General features: G+C 42.4%; 1 protein-coding gene across 3 annotated transcripts in view; it reads left to right on the top strand.

Annotated features, from left to right (window-relative positions):
• LOC149440792 (class I histocompatibility antigen, F10 alpha chain-like) overlaps positions 1-11667 on the top strand; it is an 81430-nt gene extending 69763 nt beyond the window's left edge. For 2 of the 3 annotated variants that reach the window (XM_089658129.1, XM_089658132.1), the window contains one exon: positions 8525-11667. In XM_089658129.1, the coding sequence (XP_089514255.1) occupies positions 8525-8541 (17 nt within the window). In that variant the 3' untranslated portion in view covers positions 8542-11667. The remainder of the gene's footprint in view (positions 1-8524) is intronic. The other variant, XM_089658130.1, reaches the window with a different exon arrangement.
• Positions 11668-21303: the final 9636 nt, after the last annotated feature.

Raw genomic sequence — 21303 nt, 5'->3', positions numbered from 1 at the left:
TATGGCTGTAATGACCCCGTTTTTTTTTTTTTTAAGTTCGTGGCCATGAAGATGTTTGGGAAACGATGGAGGTGGAATTTGGGTATCTTGTTTGTAGCGAAGTGGGATTCTTGAATAAAGACTATATCGGTCTGGAATTTCCTAGTTTCTTTTTGGAGCATCGATCTCTTGAATGGAGAGTTTAAGCCACGGACATTAAGGGATGTGATGTTGATCATTGTGCAGGTCTTAAAGTGCTAAGCGAAATGTTTGAGGTGATATTTGAGGGGATGTGAGATTGTGCGAGCATCTCCATGTGAGGGAGGAGGTAATCAGAAGTGAGAAATCGGTTTAGGTTCGGTTGCTGGATTAAGGTGAAGTTTCCATGAAAGTTCATCATTAATCTGTAGGTGTTAAGGCGGATTTGAGCGACTGGTGATGGTGCCAAGGAGGGAGGTGAGAGGAAAAAAGGAGGGGGGTAAAAAAAAGACTTGCGGAAAATGCAACTGGTCTGAGTAGCTTGTATTGCTACTTCAGATGTGGGGGGTTCAAACAGGCTTTGGCCATAAAAATAGTCAAGCCAAACAATTCCTGGTAACATATAATTTCCAAAAACTAGGCCGATCGCCAGAGATTATTGAGGGGAAACGACATCTTTGAGGTGCTACGTTGATGTTATAGCGGGTGAGAGTAGTGACACGCTTAATCAGCTTCCATACTCTGAGAATGAGTAGGTGCGTTTTGTGGTGTGTCTTCAGGTATTATTTTCCAGGCTTTAAGCAGGTCCAGGCCTGCTTCGAGGTTTTTAATGGTGAAGGCTTTACCGTGTTGTTTTACGGTTAGTTTCGTGGGGAATCCCCATTGGTATGCTATACCATGGTTCCTTAAGGCTTTAGTAATGGTAATCATCTTTTTGCGGTTAAGCAGCGTGGTCTTCGAGAGGTCTGCGAATAACCGGATATTTGCATGTGATGGTGGGAGTGTAGATGTATTTCTGGCTGTCAGCATAATTTTATCTTTTATGTGGTAGAAATGAATCCGGGCTAAAACATCTCTAGGAATGGAGGCCGATAGGAATGTTGGTTTAGGTAGGCGGTGGGCTCGGTCTATAGCCAGCTCCAGATCTGAGATGGATGGAATGAGGACTTTTATATATTGTTGTATATAGGATAGTAATGCTTCATTAGTGACGCTTTCAGGTATACCCCTAAACTTGATATTGTTACGCCTTGAACGATCTTCCAGGTCGGCTAGTTTCAAATTAATTTGTTCAATGTCCGAGGTATGATCTGTGTGTGCGTCAATCAAATCATTGTGCGCTATAATGATGTCGCCCATTTTGGTTTCAATATGTTGTATTCTTTGTTCTTGGTGTTTGACCACGTTAGTGATGTGTACCAAAGATGATGATAAATCATTATGCAGGCTTTGTTTAAGAGATAATAGCATGTTCTTCATGCATATCTCAGTTACTGGTTGATCTGTTGCTGGGAATGCCTCTATGACAGGGAGGTCTGTGTGTAGCTGTGGGGGTGAATCACTGAGGGCCTGGTATGTCTGCTGCTGCTCAGGGTCCAGTCTGATTCTGGACTTGGCTGGGCTTCTTGTGGTGGGGGACAGAGGGGGAGACAACTCACCAGGGTCCCCTGGATACAGTGGATATCGCAGCCTGTGGTCTTGTTGCTGGGCAGAGTAGTCCCCTTGCTGCCTGCTGTCTCTCATGTCACTGCCGCTGGCGCCATCTTGGATCCCTGCCATGATGGCAGGGAAGAAATGTGTCAGTTTCCCCGGCTGCCCCGGGGTTTTCCTCCTGCGGGGCATGTCTGGGGAGGTTCGGGCACCTCTATTACAGGTCGCTGTGGTGTCAGAATCCCCTGGGGTCTGTGTGAGCCGCGATCGTTCTGGCGGCTGGACAGAGCGGTTCACACTACACGTCCATACGGGAGCCGGCCGCGCATGTGCCCCCATAGGTGTATTTTAAATGATAGAGACAGAATATCAACCAAAAATCCAGGAAAAACACAAGACACAAATGTTATAAATTGAGTTGCAGTTCAGTGAGTAAAATAAGTATTTGATCCCCTGCCAACCAACAATAATTCGGGCTCCCACAGACTGGCTATGTGCTCATGTGGTACACAGATTAGTCCTGTCAATTTAAGAAGGTGCTCCTAACGACAACTCATTATGTGTATAAAAGACACCTGTCCACAAAAGCTCTTTCTTCCATCCAAACCTCACCATAATGGGCAAAAGAGACCAAAGAGCTATCAAAGGACATCAGAGACAATATTATAGACCTGCACAAAGCTGGAATGGGCTACAAGACCATCAGCAAGAAGCTTGGTGAGGAGACAATTGGAGTGATTATTCGCAAACGGAAGAAATACAAAGTACCCATCGATCAATATGACTTTAAACAGAGTAAGGGTGTCACTATAAAGAGCAGTTAGGTACTCCATTCTCCTATAACCTTCAACAATCCAGACAAAGAGGGAGTTGTAGTAGATAGCCAATGTAGAGGAATGGTTCTCCTGGCAGCCGTCAAGATGTAGACAGTTAGAACTTCTCTTCAAAAGGGTTTAACACGTCCATAAAGCCAAAATATATGAAAAAAAGATTGGACATCCTGACCTCATCCAAATAGATTTTACTAGTAAAGCTGGCTATACACTAATATATTTTTCCATACAAAAAAAAACATTCATATGAAAATTCTCAGTACATTTTGAAGACTTAACAAATGCCATTCAAAAGTAGTTCAAAATTTTGTTTGCATTTAACTTTCAGTGTATAGTGAATGGACTTTCCCGAACTAAATTACATATGCTGTTAGAAATATTTTAATTTAAGAAAAATTTCCCATCCTTTTCCTCCAGAATTTTCTCATCATTGCTGTTGAAAACGATTGCTGAATTTACAGTTGTACCTCACTAATTATTATTACAATTGAATGGACACCCTTAAAGTAAAACTTAGTAATGAAATTCTATTATAGTATCCTCAGCACTCATTTAACCACGTGAAGACCAGGCCTATCCTGACACTTCTCTCCTACATTTAAAAATCTGTATTTTTTGTTAGAACCCCCAAACATTATATATTTTTTGTAGCAGAGGCCTTAGAGAATAAAATGGTGGTCATTTCAATTTTTTTGTGTCACACGGTATATGTGCAGCAGTGTTTTAAACACAATTTTGTTGCAAAAGATACACTTTATTACATTTTAATGCAAAACACAATATACAACCCTTTTTTTGGTAAAATATAAAAGATGATGTTTCACTAAGTAAATAGATGCCTAACATCTCACGCTTTATTGCACATGCTCGCAAATGCCGACAAACTATATTTAAAAATCTCCATAGGTGATGTTTTAAAACTTTTTACAGGTTACCAGTTTAGAGGTACAAAGGAGGCTTAGAGCTAGAATGATTGCTCTGGCTATAACGTTCTAGGTAATGCCTCACATGTGTGGTGCGAACACCATCTACATTTGCATGCGAACCCTACATAAGCATTTGCCTCTGCGCATGAGTACAGGGGATAGGGGTGCTTTAAAAATTTGTATTTATTTTTTCATTTTTACACTGTTCCTTTTAGTTTTTTAGTTTCATCACTTTTATTGCTGTTACAACAAATGTAAACATCACTTGTGATAGCAATAAAGCATGACTGGTCCTCTTTATGGAGACATGTGGGATCTTTAAGAACCCAGGTCTCTCCCCTACCCTTGAAAGCATGAGATAAAAAAAACATTGATCTCATGTTTTCCAGATTAAATTGCTCTGTTTACGTTTTCCCTAACTGGAAGTGATGAAATGCTAACTGCTTCCAATGTCCAATCACCTCTATTGTCATTGGCCGCAGGCGCCGGATAGGATGGGACAGTGGGACAGAAGAGCCCAGAAGAGCATCGGAGAGCGGCAGGAGGGGGATGATCCCTCCTGACACTTCTAAAAGTGATCCAGTGGCTAATTAGCTGCTAGGATTGCTTTTACGGTGTAGGGCATCACCGACAGAACAAACGATACCTGGATCGTGGCTGACATCTGCAGCCATCTTTCAGGTATAACTGCTTGAATGCAGTGATGTACATGTACAGTGAAGGAAATAAGTATTTGATCCCCTGCTGATTTTGAATATTTTCTCACAAAGAAATGATCAGTCTAAAAATGGTAGGTGTATTGAAACACTGAGAGACAGAAGAGCAGCAAAACATTCGAAAGAAATGCATTTCTAACAAATTATGCACAGATTTGCATGTACATGAGGGAAATAAGTATTTGATCCCCTATCATTCAGCAGGATTTCTGGCTACCAGGTGTCTTTCATACAGGCAACAAGCTGAGATTAGAAGCAGTCAAAACAACTGTCAATCTCCCAGGTCTGGTACACCATGCAAGATCTCACCTCATGGAGTGTCAATGATCATGAGAACAGTGAGGAATCATCCCAGAACTACACGTGAGGATCTTGTCAATGATCTCCAGGCAGCTGGGACCACAGTCACCAAGAAAACAATTGGTAACACACTATGCCGACAAGGATTCAAATCCTGCAGTGCCCGAAAGGTCCCTTTGCTCAAGAAAGCACATGTCCAGGCCCATCTGAAATTTGCCACTGAACATCTGAATGATGCAGAGGAGAACTGGTTGACTGTGTTGTGGTGATATGAGACCAAAATCAAGCTCTTTGGCATCAACTCAACTCGCTGTGTTTGGAGGAGGAGGAATGCTGCCTATGACCCCAAGAACACTATCCCAACTATCAAACATGGTGGTGGAAACATTCTGCTTTGGGGGTGTTTTTCTGCAAAGGGGACAGGACAACTGCACAGTATCAAAGGGAGGATGGATGGGGCAATGTACCATCAAATCTTGGGTGAGAACCTCCTTCCCTCAGTCAGGACATTGAAAATGGGTTGTGGATGGGTGTTCCAGCATGACAATGACCCAAAACAAACATCCAAGGCAGCAAAGGAGTGGCTCAAGAAGAAGCACATTAAGGTCCTGGAGTGGCCTAGCTGGTCTCCAGACCTTAATCCGACTGAAAATCTATGGAGGGAGCTCAAAGTTCGAGTTGGCAAACGTCAGCCACCAGACCTGGATATCTGCAGATCCTCTTTTCCATAGGGTTCACCTTTTTAAAAAAACCTTTTGGGAAATGCACACTTTTTTGTTTTGACCCTGCGGTCCCCTTCAAATCTATATTATAATATAGATATATTAGAAACATTTAGGGTGTCAAAGTTTGTCACCAATCAGGAGTGCACATAATATTAGGGCTTGACATGGTTATTATCTATTTACTCAGTGCTTCCTCATATTTTATATTTTACCAAAAAAAGGTTATTATGTTTATGTTTTTTTTTAAATGAACTTTAGTGTACTATTTCATTCTCCAGGGTCTCTGCTTTCATAAAATATTTAGTGTTAGAAGGATTTTAAAGTGGTTGTAAAGACTGAAGATTGTTTACCTTTATGCATTCTGTGCATGAAGGGAAAAAGCCTTCAGTGTGAATTCCCCCCGCAGCCCCCCTAAGACTTACCTGAGCTCGTTCCTGAGATCGAACAATGTGCATGAGAGCTGAGGCTCTCCCAGGTCTCTTCTTAAAGGTTGCCATCTCATTCCTAAACCTTACACATATTAATGACACAGGTTCTGGGGCTCCCACTGCTGTCAGTCACACCAGTGAGGAAGGAGAAGGGGGTGGGGCTCCAATAGACACACAGAGGTGGCTCAGGAACGAGGAATGGGCAAGTGCCCCAATGCAAGCAGCTTGCTTGGGGGGCACTCAGCTGGGGGGGGGGGGGGCAGACTTGCCATCGATGGAGCAATGAAGGGGAGGATTGAGGCTACTCCTGTGCAAAACCATTGCACAGTGCAGGCAAGTATGATTTATTTGTTTGTTTTTTTTGTTTTTTAAATCCTGTCTGTATAGCCATTTTAAGTAGCCTTCAAGTCTGGGTGTTTGTAAAAATAACTGGCAAATTAAAAAAAAAAAATCATTAGTATATGTTCCGTCTGGTCATACCCAGCTTTATCTGACAATGCCTTACCTTTTGGCATTGAAAATGGACACAATTGATTTTCATGATTCGCCTTTTCATTAATGTTTGGGTGTATTCAGTAAAAATGTCAGCAATTTGCAATGATTCAAACCCACGCTCCTTCACCCATCACAAATGTTTACTGTTAGGAGGGCCATTTGATCATCCCTGACATAAGCTGTTACTTGTTGATATTGGTATAAGGAGGAGAAAAGAGACCCAAGTTCTTGTATTAGTCTGTGCCGGGTCCCACCATGGATATGGTATTGGTTGCTGCCTCTACCATCCATCTTGTTACTCCATTGAAGTGCGCTGTATACTGGCAATGTGTGACATATATCTGTTATTTGATGTGGAAAGTAACAAAAACAACCAGGTAGTGAATTTCCAAAGGAACAGAAGGCTTTATTAACACCAGCTGCAACCGGGAGCAAGTGCATTACTTGCCTGAAGAAAGAAGGACCAGGCCATTTTTTTTAACAAAGTTTCACCATAGAATTACATGTGGTGCAATATGATTGGTTGCTACGATCTACGTTATTGTAACTGGTTGACCCTCCTTTGGCAGCAATAACCTCAACCAAACGTTTCCTGTAGTTGCAGATCAGACCTGCACAACGATCTGGAGTAATTTTGGACCACTCCTCTTCACAAAACTGTTTCAGTGTAGCAATATTCTTGGGATGTCTGGTGTTAATCGCTCTCTTAAGGTCATACCACAGCATTTCAATCGGGTTGAGGTCAGGACTCTGACTGGGCCACTCCAGAAGGCGTATTCTGTGCTGTTGCAGCCATTGTTTTGTTGAATGACTTGTATGCTTTGGGTCATTGTCCTGTTGCATCACCCATCCTCTGCGGAGCTTCAGTTGGCGGACAGATGGTCGTACGTTTTCCTGCAAAATGTCTTGATAAACTCTGGAATTCATTTTCCCATCAATGACAACAATCCGTCCAGGCCCTGAGGCAGCAAAGCAGCCCCAAACCATGATGCTCCCTCCGCCATGTTTTACAGTAGGGATGAGGTTTTGATGTTGGTGTGCTGTGCCTTTTTTTCTCCACACATAGTGTTGTGTGTTCTTCCCAAACAACTCAATCTTGGTTTCATCTGTCCACAGTATATTTTGCCAGTAGTGCTGTGGAACATCCAGGTGCTCTTTTGCAAACTTCAAACGTGCTGCAATATTCTTTTTGGACAGCAATGGCTTCCTCCGTGGTGTCCTCCCAAGTACTCCATTCTTGTTTAATGTTTTCCTTATTGTAGATGTGTCAACAAAAATGTTAGCATGTGCCAGAGATTTCTGTAGGTCTTTAGCTGACACTCTGGGATTCTTCTTTACCTCATGGAGCATTCTGCGCTGTGCTCTTGCAGTCATTTTTACAGGACGACCACGCCTAGGGAGAGTAGCAACAGTGCTAAACTTTCTCCATTTGTAGACAGTCTGTCTTACCGTGGACACATGAACATCAAGGCTTTTGGAGATACTTTTGTAACCCTTTCCAGCTTCATGCAAGTCAACAATTCTTGATCGTAGGTCTTCCGAGAGCTCTTTTCTGCGAGGCATGGTTCACATCAGACAGTGCTTCTTGAAACCAGTAAACCCAAAACAGGTGTGTGTTTTTTAAGGGCAGGACAGCTGTCAGCAACACATCCAATATCATCACACTGATTGGAGTCAAGGTTGGCTCACTCCTGGCTCCAATTAGCTCTGGGAGAAGTCATTAAGCTAGGGCCTCACATGCTTTTTCCTCCCTGCACTGTGAATGTTTACATGTTATGTGCAATTAAACCATGGCAACATCTAATGTTTGTGTAGTATTCTGTTCAGCAGATTGTGTTCTTCTATTGTTGTGACTTAAATGACGTTCAGAGCACATTTTATGCCCAATTCATGCAAAACTCCACGTAATCCCAAGGGGTTCACATACTTTTTCTTGCACCTGTATATATGTATATATATATGTGTATATATATATATATATATATATATATATATATATACACATACATACATACATACATACATACATATACATTATACATACTCTGATGTGAAGTTAATTACCCAGAGTGTTTTCCTATTCAAGAATATTTCAAAGTATTAGTTAAGACATAGGCAGACCCATTTCTATGGACCTGTTTAATTAATTTACAAAGCTTTCCCATATTACAAGCTATTTACTTCAGCAGACGGTCCCAGATTCTATTTCACCTCTTGTCAAAGTTGTTTTTATTGGTAGTGGTGAAAAGTTGAACATTTAAATGTAAATTTTCTACATTATGAAATCGTATATTATAAACCTCTAGAGACTTAATAACTATTGCTTGATATTGAAATAATAATAATAATAATGATGATACTACTTATAACAATAAGAATAATAATTATATTATTAATTTCACATATGCAAATGAATGTGAATAATATGAACTGATATAGCCATGTTAGTACCAGAATGGAAGTACATGGAAATCATTGTTTTATATTTTACAGCTTCTGACACCACTTGACAACTCCAAGGAAGCGAAGACCTGAATGTAAGTTGCCCAAAGAAAACCAACTACATACTGCCTCATATTCCCAAGGAACGTTCTATATTCACAGCTCTGTCAACAATTGATATTCAAAAATCTGAGTATGAAAATGCGTTTCACACTTAAAACTGGCTGAACAAGTCAAAAAGTGTCTTTCGGAGCAAACCAGGCTGTGTGCTGGCTGCTGCCCCTCTTCTCTCCCTTATTTCCTCTGTGAACCAGCAAGGGGCCCTGACATTAGGATCTCCACTGACTTATTGCACCATAACATAGAGCAGCTTCCACTACAGCACTGGAGGCAGCAAGCAACAACTACAACTGGCAGTTCTATAATGATGAAGGGATGAAGTTCTATAATGATGAAATGCCCAGGGTGAGGATATCTTACATTTTAGGAGTCCTTTAGAGGAAATATCACAGGTCTGCTATGACTCATAAAAGCATTGGAACTATTTCTGGTTCATAAATAGGACTAGATAGGTTAGGGGAAATCATTCTGTTATATACAGTATAGTTTATATTTGTCCAATAATATGTAAAGTATAATGGATTTCAATGGAGTAAATCTCCCTCTATAAACTCACCTTTTGGCTTGTAAGGCAGCCCATAGATGATTCCTTTTTAATTCAACCAGCGGGTTGAATGAAAACAAAAAGGACCAGATTCCCCCATCCACACACTGATCAGTTCTGCTGACTATAGCAAGTGGTGCTGATTGAGTGGGGAATATCTGGCAGGGTGGTTGTACAGAAGTTTAATGGTAGATTGATTTCTATACAACCACATCTCCATACATGGATTGATATTTGGCCAGCCCCAGCTGATCCAGTCAAATTTCAATCCATGAATGGCCAGATTAGGAGAAATAAGGGCTGAGCTGAACTGCTTCTCTGACTCACAACCACTTATATTTGCTGTCACTGATTTTTATCACTTTGGGTTTTTCTTGGACATATTGAGGGCCAAATCACACGAAGATTTGTGTAAATACATCTGTGCTAACTCAGTGTGACAAGTTGCACCACATTAAGGCAATCCATTCATTTGAATAGGCTGGCAGTGCACCATATCACATGGAGGAATGGACCTGACCCTTTCCTCTAATGCAGTGCATGACAAGTGCACCATTGTGTTCTGCAGTGCAGGTGCACTGCCTGCTACTGTAATAGAGCATTGGGGTGCTATGGATAATGAATCGCCTCTACATACCCCAAGCCACACTGTGATCATTATCATAAAACATAAATATGAATGGACCCCAAAAGATACTTTTATTGGTTGAGTATATAAACAGCTCAGTTCTCTTGTTTAGGTAAAGAGGAGAGCCTAGCTGATATGGAGCTGCAGATACAGTATGTCTTCTTTTGTTTAGTTTTCACAAATCTTCTGATTCATTTGAAACAGTCAAAGTGTGCAAAGAAATGGTATACGCGCCACATTAGATTTATAAAATGGGGGCTGTATATCCACAAATATGGGATAGCATGTATTACCAGAGTGAGAAAAGAAAAGCACAAAATGGCGCACTCTCCTTGTGCATTACCGTGGTTACAAGTGAATTTATTAAAAACGTAACAAATGGATACTCACAAAACGAACGTAAAAAATGAACATGAAGCCAAATGGGTCAATGTCACATGACTGGAGTCCTGTGATGATGGTTCCTGGTAGGAAAACTGACGCGTTTCGTGAGTTGAACTCCGTTTTTCAAAGCGTTCCTCACATCTATAGACAGGATTACCGAATAAACTTCTTCTGAGAGTAAGAAGACATCTGTTATAGGAATATATAAGTAACTCAATTTTTGTCTTTGCAAGTCCACAAAGGAGAAGATCACAGATAGTTTCTTTTCTCTTTATTCCATTCTGGCTCTGTATCTTTCTTTTTAAGAAATACACAGTCTGATTTGAGAACCTGTCATATTCTATAACAACATACATGGAAATATTCATGGCTGGTAGAAAATGTGCACTTCTGTGATTTTAGGATTGTTGGGACTTTTAAGAACGATTGCAGCGAACCACCCACCCCAGATGTATGTATTTTTCATATCTGTGAGTGACAGGTGCTCTTTTTATCAGCATGTGGCAGAATAGCATACTTGTAGTTGGTATTTATTGTCTAATCTGAACATCAGAAGTACCAGCAGTGAAATCTGAAAATCAGCTTCTAACACCTGTACTTGTTTGCACTTGGCAATATCCGGGTGTGCCCAAAAAGTTCTGTCTAGAATAGAAATTGTTTGGAATTTAATAAGCAGACATATGATGTGAAAAGGCATCTTTTTTCCAACACTGAAAATAAATTGAAGACAAAGTTCTGGGAGTGAAGAGTTATCTTCTAACTGTAGAAAAGGATTGAAATCTGTGAACTAGAAAATGATCCAAGATACTGAAAGGATGCCTACAAACCCCACAACTCCAAATGTGTCGGAGACTTCTCATTGGTCCTCATGGGTGCCACAGACTGAGGATTGTTGTGCACGTTCTGCTAATTAAAGCAGTAAGTATTGTTTAGGGGGGAGGGGAAATCTTCCTGGGTATTATCCTTTCCATCTCTGCATCTATTATTATTATTATACAGTATTTATAAAGCGCCAATAGTTCGGTCAGCGCTGTACATTACAAAGGGGGACAGAACATGTGACAGAACAATACCAATACAATGCAAAACATGAGGGGATCGAGGGCCCTGCTCCTTGGAGCTTACAATCTAGGAGGGAGGGGATGGTGGCACAGGAGGAGATAGCTGTGGGGGATGGAGTGGTAGGAAGAGTGGAGGAGGTCGGCAAGTTAGCAGGGGGTGGGGTAGGCTTCCCTGAAGAGATGGGTTTTCAGGGTGCGCCTAAAGGAGAGGAGAGTAGGTGATAATCTGATGGGTTGGGGCAGGGAGTTCCAGAGGATAGGGGACGTCCTGGATGCGGGCATGATCTATGTTGTAATCACTGGCTAGATTCAGTATAGACAGTTATGTATATATGTGAATGCAAGTTAAAGAATTCCCTTTAAGATGGAATTAGAATGTGAATAAAATGAAGACAACTACTTTAAATGTTACTAAAGACTGTTTTTTATCAGAAAAATAAATGTGAAACCACATGAAGATGACGTGTTTTGTATTTTACTGTATTAGTCCTGGTGTGTCTTTGCAGATTCTGCAGCTGCTCCTGGTATTGTATTACTTATAAATTTAAAGGTGTCAGAAATGTAGCTTAGTAAAGCTCCGCCCAGAAGTGTTGGTGAAGATGTCACAGAATGGCTGGCAGTTTGTGATCTGGTTGGCAAACCAATGGCAATGGGCCAGAGAAGACACTGAAAAAGCAGCTGCTCAGATACTACCACCTGAAGTGGTGACATACCAGAATATATCCTCTCTCATATCACCTCTGTTCTCTTTCTTTAGATGTAAAAAGTTGAATAAATCTGAAATGTTATATAATGAACCAGATACCAAAAACAAATAGAATTTGGTCCAGCAAAACAATATGAACTCTGTGGAAGATATTTAATGACTGATTGGTTGGAAGATATCAGTGATATTCACAGAAGCTATTAACCCCTTGATGTCGACCGCATGCAAATTAGCGGCCTCATAGAACTGGGCTTTTTTCCGTGGGGCTACTAATTTGTGTACCTGTCTTTCTGCTGGGAGTGCGCCGCATGGTGCGCTGCCAGCACAAAGACCGGGGTGTCACTGAGAGCCCCGGGTCACGTTCTAACGATCGAGACCCAGAATTCCTAGTCACCGGATCGCTGTGATAGCCTCTGATTGGCTATCACAGTGATCAGTCACTGTGAAGCCCGTCCCCCCCCTTGTTTTCGCTCTCTGAATGGAGGAGAGAGATACATTGTATCTCTTTGTCCTTTCAGAGAGACAAAAAACTAGTGTGTAAAAAATAAAAATTATAAAAAACACTCTAGATCAGGGGTCCTCAAACTTTTTAAACAGGGGGCCAGTTCACTGTCCCTCAGTCCGTTGCAGGGCCGGACTATAGTTTAAAAAAAAAAAAAAAACTATGAACAAATGCGGACACAGTACAGGAGATGACCAGAGACTGCGGACATACAACGGTGGCGGGAATACTAGGCCGGCCGCTCCATAAGACGCACAGACATTTCCCCCCAAGTGTGCCTTATGGAGCAAAATAGTGCCCCATCATTGGTGTCAGTGGGAGGAATAGTGACCCATCATTGGTGTCAGTGGGAGGAATAGTGCCCCATCATTGGTGTCAATGGGAAGAAATGTGCCCCATCATTGGTGTCAGTGGGAAGAAACGTGCCCCATCATTGGTGTCAGTGGGAGGAATAGTGCCCCATCATTAGTGTCAGTGGGGAGAGAAATAGTGCCCCATTATTGGTGTCAGTGGGGGGAGGAATAGTGTCCCATCGTTGGTGTCAGTGTGTGGGGGGGAATAGTGCCCCGTCATTGGTGTCAGTGGGAGGAATAGTGTCCCATCATTTGTGTCAGTGGGAAGAATAGTGACCCATCTTTGGTGTCAGTGGGGGGGAATAGTGCCCCATCATTGGTGTCAGTGGGAGGAATATTGCCCCATCATTGGTATCATTGGGATGAATAGTGCTCCATCTTTGGTGTCAGTGGGAGGAATGGTACGTCATTGGTGTCAGTGGAGGGGAATAGTGCCCCGTCTTTGGTGTCAGTAGGGGGGATAGTGTCCCAACATTGGTGTCAGTGGGAGGAATAGTGTTCCATCGTTGGTGTCAGTGGGGGGGGAGGGGATAGTGTCCCATTATTGGTGTCAATGGGGGAAGGAATAGTGTTTCATCGTTGGTGTCAGTGGGGGGTGGAATAGTGCCCCATCGTTGGTGTCAGTGGGGGGGGGTGGAATAGTGCCCCATCGTTGGTGTCAGTGGGGGGAGGAATAGTACCCCATCATTGGTGTCAGTGGGAGAAATAGTGCCCATTGTTGGTATCAGTGGGAGGAATAGTGCCCCATCATTGGTGTCAGTGGGAGGAATAATGCCCCATCATTAGCATCAGTGACACCAATGATGGGGCAGTATTCCTCCCACTGACACAAAACTTGCTGACCCTTGCTCCAGCATGGTGCTGATGCAGCCAGCATACCTGGTTGCAGCAGCACCATCAGCACGGCACACTTACCTGTCAGCTGTCCTTCATCACTCTGGCCTCTCCCTCACTCGATGTTCTCGGGGCTGCTCGGCTCCGCCTCCTCACCGGTGATTGGCCGCCTGTGTGCCTTTCCTGAGCTACAGTTCTGGCGCCCAATCACCGGTGAGGAGGCGGAGCCAAGCGGCAGGAGTGAGGGAGTGGCCGGAGTGAATGAAGGAGCAGCGCTTCCTGGACTGGATCGTCGTGGGACTGGGACCAGAGCCAGGTAAGGTACAGCAGCCCCCTACCACCCCTGTACTTAGTGTCCCTTCCTGTCCCGCCCCTGCCGGCGAGCCAGATAAATGGCCTCGGCGGGCCATATGTGGCCCGCGGGCCGTAGTTTGAGGACCCCTGTTCTAGATAAAGAGATTCAAGAAGTTGGTAATCTTAATAGAGAGAATCTCCTGGTTCCTGGGGTTAACCGTAGGAAGGAAAGATTCTGTCCTTTCATCACTAATTATTCGATACAATACAAAAGAGTATCAAGTATTATTAGGAAGAATTGGTCCATTCTTAAGAATGATCCTATATTGGGAGAAGTGTTACCCAGCCATCCAGAAATTACGTTCAGAAAAGCCCTCCCTTTAAGGAGCACCCTAGCAACGAACATAGTTAACCCACCTAGACAGCTCTCTTTCAATTTTAATCATAAAGGTCACCGGGAAAACATACGACATACAAACGGCAATAACGTGTTATAGTACTCATGTCGTGTATTTACTTGAATGTGCCTGTGGAAGTACATGGGTAGAACCACGAGACGATTACGGGATAGACTCAGAGAGCATTTGACTAACATTAAAAAAGGGTACAAAGACCATTCGGGCTCGATGCATTTTCGGGTAGCCCATAACAAAAACCCACACTGTCTGAAATTCATCGGGATTGATAATTTAACCAGTCATTGGAGAGGCTCGAAACGAAGTGGATTTATCTACTACGGACTTCAGCACCACTAGGCCTTAATGCTGAATTAGATATTAACTGTTACATTGATACTAGTTAACTCTCCCCGTTCTGAATTGTTACAACAGCTCAGCAAGAAACAAGGATTTTATCATACATGATCAGGTCTATGTCTAAATGCGCTATTATAATATATTTTTTAGATATTTTTAGGTTAATATTTTAATAATATTACTGGCACTTAGTATTTTAGTCTAGCGGCCATTTCAGGCGCTATATTACCATATTTTAGATGCTTATGGCCTTTGAGCATTATAATATTGATTGGTACTTTGCTTTCCGTCTATATTATAAGCAATATTCCACATGATATCGTTGAAAACAGACAACAGTGGTAGTATGTATTATTTATTAGCTGACATTTTATCCCATTTATGCACAAAATATTTTTTGGAAATAATCATGATGTTTTATATTATATATTTAGATATGTTGTTACAATTTTATTACTCAATTTTATGACTTCTATATTTATATATCTATAAATTTTTTATATTTCTATTGATTATTAACATTCTGAGTTCTGCAGGTTCAAATTGCCATAATATTGTAAATGTTTTAATCATTTTTTTATATTTATTTATTTATTCAATATACATGTGGGTCTGTGCATGCCATACATAACGTTTTCTGACTTGTGGGCACTTGTAGTTCTAATGCCATTTTGCACAACTCTATCCATATGGATTAATATTGCCAACCTTTTATAAAGAATCATGAGATCAGTCATATAGTTCCTGGGCTTTTCCTCAGGTGAATCTTGTCATTTTTATCATTAATTGGATCTATAATAAAAGAAATCCTATGGACAGATGGTAGAGAGGTAGTTTCCTTATTTCTCCCTATTATCTGCATTGTCTTCAATAGAAGTCTATGTAAGTACTGGACTTCTAGAAAATGGCCGCCGCGCGAGTGATCTGCGCATGTGCGAACGAATGGCGCTGACGTCACAGCAATCTAATGCGCATGCGCCGCCCACAGTCACTGAGAGCGGCCAGCTTCCTTTGAGAACGTGCTATCGCACAAAACATGTCAGGAAGTTGCTCTCAGTGACCCTACCACGTGGACTCTAGTTGGCTAGGTGCCAAAAGTTATTTGTAAGTTTTATTCTTTTCATTGTTACCCATCTTAACCATTTCAATACCAGTCAATTTTCCCCCTTCCTGCCCAGGCCATTTTTCAGGTTTCAGCGCTCTCACACTTTGAATGACAATTGCGCGGTCATACAACATTGTACCCAAACTAAACTTTTATCATTTTCTTCACACAACTAGAGCTTTTTTTTTGGTGGTATTTAATCACCGCCGAGGTTTTTATTTTTTGCTAAGTTAACAAACTTATGTTTGTTTCTGTTATAAAAGTTTGCAAATAAATAATTGTTCTTCATAAATTTAGGCCGAGATGTATTCTGCTACATGTCTTTGGTGAAAATAACCCAAATTAGGATGTATTTTTTAGTTTGTAGGAAAGTTATAGAGTTCACAAACTATGGTATAGATCTGAATGTTGATCAATCCTGAAGTACTGACGGCCAATCTAATTTCTTGAGGTCCAAGAATGTCAGAACAGTACAGATATCCCCCAAATGACCCCTTTTTGCAGAGTAGACAGTCCGACGTACTTCATAAGAGGCATGGCGAGTTTTTTGAAGTTGTATTTTTTTTTTGTCATAATTTTTCGGAAAATGAACAAATTAAAAAAATTATTTTCGCAATTTTTGTTTTTACATACTGTCAGCAGTGCAGTACAGTGTCTTCATATAACTGGCATGGCGGTGATCAGGGACACTGACTGGTGACAGTATAAAAAAAAAAAAAAAAAAAATTTTTTTACATTTTTGTTTATTTTTAATTTTTTATTACATTTTTTTTTTTTTAAGATTTCTTTTTCATATTTCACTATATCCAAAGTAGTACAATGTTACCATAGTAACATTGTACTACTTTGGGGAAGTGATCAGTTTTTTTTTTTACACAATTTGCTTATAGCAAAGAATTACTTTGCTATATGCAAGCATTTACCTGAATAACATTGATTCATTCAGGTTTTTTTTTTGGTGCTTAGCTGTGATTTGGCCACAGCTAATCACATGACATGTGCATGTGATCGCTGTGACCATTCACAGCTAGGCACTAGTATACAATGGATGGCATGAATGAAGTCATCCATTGTATACATCTGTCATGTGACCTGCTGTGATTGGTCACAGCAGGTCACATGGTACCGGCAACAGGGCCGATACTCAGATCTGTCATCGGCCGTGTCCGAGGTACACGGCCAGTGACATTGCGCTGCTCTGCAAGCGCGAAAACTGCGCATGTGCGGGAGGACGCCAAATGGCGTCCACCCGGAAAGGTAAAGCATTTTGCTGGCTGCCAAACGGTTATTGGCCGGGTGGCAAATGGTTAATTAAGCAATGTTGCACTATGACATTCTTTGTGCTTGGGCTCATTCCCCTATGAGCCTGCCTTTTAAAAGGAAACCCTTTGATGACATCATTACTGCTGGCTCCCTCTAGTGGATTTCGTGTGTACTACATACACCTCGATGCTGGGTTAAAGACCTGAGATGACCTCTTGATCGCTGGCTCCCTCTGGTGGATTTTGACTGCATTTCAAGCATCTGGAAACGTGGCTGACATGCTGTAATTCCTGTTGCTGCCCATCGGATCATCCGAATCCTAGATGTCCAACTTCAGATGACCCATGTGTCATCATTCATGTGCGCATTAATAAGCGCTATCTGGTTAGTGCAATCTACATCTCTATCTACCACCAATGTCACCATTGCTACCCTGATCTTTTGAAAGACTGTCACGTTCATACCACTGATTTGCACCGTTTTGGAGTGTTGTTCAATGTATTCCTTCCGATATTGAGAGACACTATATATATCAGTACACTATACTGGTGTTTGACATTGATTATATTACTAACAAATTATGATAATTACCATCCATCTCAGCGCTGGATGTTGTTGTATACATTATATTTAGAAGGTTCCGAGGTTATTACCTTTTATGATAGCGGCTCCATTCGCATAGATCTAGCGCTCATTTTATTCCATATATTTTTTATCAGCAAGAAATACACAGCTAAATTTAAAAAAAAAAATGTTTTTTTTTTACCATTTTGGGCAGTTTTCCTTTGGAGAATATCCATTACCATTTACCACCAAATAAAAGTCCAATTCATGCTGTAAAAACGCGGTATAATCCACCCGGATGCACAAGTAGCTATGATGATATGTACGGTTTTGCTGACACATGTCAAAGTTGCAAAATTGTGCTTAGGCATTGAATTGTTGTAAGGGGATAATTATTCTTGGACTATTGTACAGAATGGCTTCTATAGTGATGAGGAGGCGATGTCACTAAATCCTTTGTTAGCTGAAAGTAGAAGTTCATTCAAAACCGATCCAAGCTTAAACCTGCTCCCACCCCATATACTATCCCCCCCCCCCCCCAGAAGGACAGATCTCTATACTGACCTATTCTGAAGGCTCTCTGGTCCGCTCCTCAGTGGCCGGCTTCAGTGAAGAGGAGAGATTGCTGACGATGGCTGCAGAGCCGATGCAATGACATCAGCCATAGACTTCCTATGGGGCCTCCATTATTTGCTGTCCCTTCTCTACACTGAAGCCGGTCATGAGATTGGACTGGAACCCCCTCAGAATAGGTCAGTAAAGACATCTTTACAGGGTGGTGTGAAAAGGCTTAGATTGGGGGGGAGGGGCAGGTTTAAGCTGTTGTGACTGAATTTATACCCCCCACCCTACAAAGTTCTTTTCTCCTAAAGTTGTACCCATAATTCATCTCTATACAATGACATTCATATTGCTCGGCCACAAGGGTTCTTCTTGCTATTTCTATGGACTTGAGTTGTTCAGCCGTTTTCTGTCCTTCTGATTCTTCTTTTGTTGTTCTCCATAGTTCCATCCTCCTCACCAAACCCTCCGATTTTCACCCCACTGCCTCGGCCTAGTCGGGGTTCTGTCTATTCATTGTTATTTAGGACTCACACACTGACCTCCATCCAATGTGCAGGTTTCTGGCAGCAATGGGCATTGCATTGCTTTCTCCCACCTCAGCTGAGCCAGACTCTTCCGGTGTCGGTGACATTTAGCTTCATGTCCATGAGCTTTGGACATCAGTTTGGATTGTTCTGAGATCATTCCGAATGTAATGACTGCTGGATGTGACCCGCAGTGGGCCTCCTCCGGACCTGCTTCAGGCTGCTTTGTATTTGTGAGGGAAGAGAAGGAATTCTGATGGGAGCAAAAGCCCCTCGACACCCTCAGGCTACATCCACACCTAAGTGTCACCTTTCCAAGTGGTGTTTTCGATCATTTATGAGAATTGTGTGTTTTTGCAGCTTTTTCCAGGCGTTTTTCAAATTAAAGGTGTAGAGTGCGACTAAAAATGGGCTGGAGAGCTGCTCTCTGAGCCGAAAACCAGCAAATAAAAGCTCAAAAAAGCACGCCACGCTTTCCAGGCATTTCCATTGAAGTCTATGGGGACAAAAACACTCAATTCTGTGTGAAAAGCAGCTCATGTACTTTTTTGAGTGACAGGCGTTTTGCTACAAGCAACGAGACGCTGGGATGTGAACAATGGCTCATGAAAACAATCGGTTTTGCTTGTTGAGGGTTTTTGGGCTACAAACTACAAAACCCTCAAATGTGAACAGAGCCTCAGGGCTTCCTCACACCTAGTGTGGTGCAAAAATGTGTGCAAAATGGTGTGTTTTCCCACACCGCACAGAAATAACCGGTCTTCTCACATTGGGGCCATTAGTTCTTCCTGGCACCCAGTGCGTTTGCCACATGTGTACCTCCCCCAGCAATGAGAAGGCCTGGCGAGCCTGGGATAAGTATCTAGTGGCCACAGTCCTTAACCACTTGCCAACCGTGCTATAGCTGAATGATAACTACAGTGCGCTTGTCCAGTCCTGGGAGGGTGTCATATGAGGTCCTCCCAGAACGCGCCCTCCTGTGTGCCGACGAACTCCATCCTACGGACACAGCTGATCACATGATGAGGTAAAAAGACAATCACAGCGTCCTTTTACCACGTGATCAGCTGTGTCCAATGACACAACAGATCACAATGTAAATACAGTTGCTAGTTATTGGCAGCACTTTCCTCACGCTGTCACAGTATAAGGAAAGTATTGCCGATAACCGGCAAATGTGACAGAACAGATCAGCACTGATCATCAGTGCCCAGCAGTACACCCATCAGTGCCATCAGTCAGCAGTGCCCATCATTGCTGCATATCAGTGCTTCCTCATCAATACAGCCCTATCAGTGCAGCCTCATCACCATACATCAGTGAACGAGAAAAATTACCTGTTTGCAAAATTTTATAATAAAAACAAAGAAAAACTTTTTTTTCAATGTGTTTGTTTATAGTGCAAAAAAATACCCCCCCCCCCCCCCCCCAGTGTTACTAAATACCACCAAAAGAAAGCTCTGTTTGTATGAAAAAAAGTCATATGGGTACAGTGTTGCATGACCGCGCAATTGTCATTCAAAGTGTGACAGCGCTGAAAGCTGAAAATTGTCCTGGGCAGGAAGGGGGTGACAGTGTCTGGTAGGCGAGGGGTTAAAGGACTCAGCTAAACTTGAGGCCCTCATTTACCATGGCTGCAAAGCACAACATTGTGTCTGTAACGTGTACCACCCCCTCCAGTCACCATGTTAGGTTAGGGGGGAGAGTGTGGGAGTCACAAAAATGAGGCTCAACTTGCTATTGTTACCATCCTGCTGCTGCCAGTTTACACAAGGTCACAGAGTTCTCTGTCTGGAGCAGAGATGCTGTTGCAGTACTACATCCGAGCAGTAGGTGGCAGTATAAGACTTCTCTGTACTCAGCTGGGTGATGCAGCATTCCTCTGTTATGTGACGTCATGCCGATTCCTGGAAATCACTTGTCTGTCATTACACAGATTGTCCAGCAGGTGGCGCTGTGTGTACACAAAGTAGAGGAAAGTTACCTATTACATGAAGAAGAGAGAATACAAATAGCAGCTGTCTGTGTATATGTGTGGGAGAGCTCTGTGTATATGTGTGGGAGAGCTCCGTGTATACGTTCGGGAGAGCTCCGTGTATGTGTGGGAGAGCTCAGTGTATTGTGTACGGTGTCTGTGTACATGTGTATGGGTGGGAGTGCTCTGTGTATTGTGTACGGTGTCTGTGTACATGTGTATGTGTGGAGCGCTCTGTGTATTGTGTACATGTGTATGTGTGGAGCGCTCTGTGTATTGTGTACGGTGTCTGTGTACATGTGTATGTGTGGAGCGCTCTGTGTATTGTGTACATGTGTATGTGTGGAGCGCTCTGTGTATTGTGTACGGTGTCTGTGTACATGTGTATGTGTGGAGCGCTCTGTGTATTGTGTACGGTGTCTGTGTACATGTGTATGTGTGGAGCGCTCTGTGTATTGTGTACGGTGTCTGTGTACATGTGTATGTGCGGGAGAGCTCTGTATATTGTGTACATGTGTATGGGTGGGAGTGCTCTGTGTATTGTGTACGGTGTCTGTGTACATGTGTATGTGTGGAGCGCTCTGTGTATTGTGTACGGTGTCTGTGTACATGTGTATGGGTGGGAGCGCTCTGTGTATTGTGTACGGTGTCTGT

This window comes from Staurois parvus, unplaced genomic scaffold, assembly GCF_062004578.1.
Source record: "Staurois parvus isolate SC_StPar_1 unplaced genomic scaffold, SC_StPar_1.0 ptg001052l, whole genome shotgun sequence".
Taxonomy (NCBI): domain Eukaryota; kingdom Metazoa; phylum Chordata; class Amphibia; order Anura; family Ranidae; genus Staurois; species Staurois parvus.
This window is presented reverse-complemented; position numbering and strand designations above follow the sequence as displayed.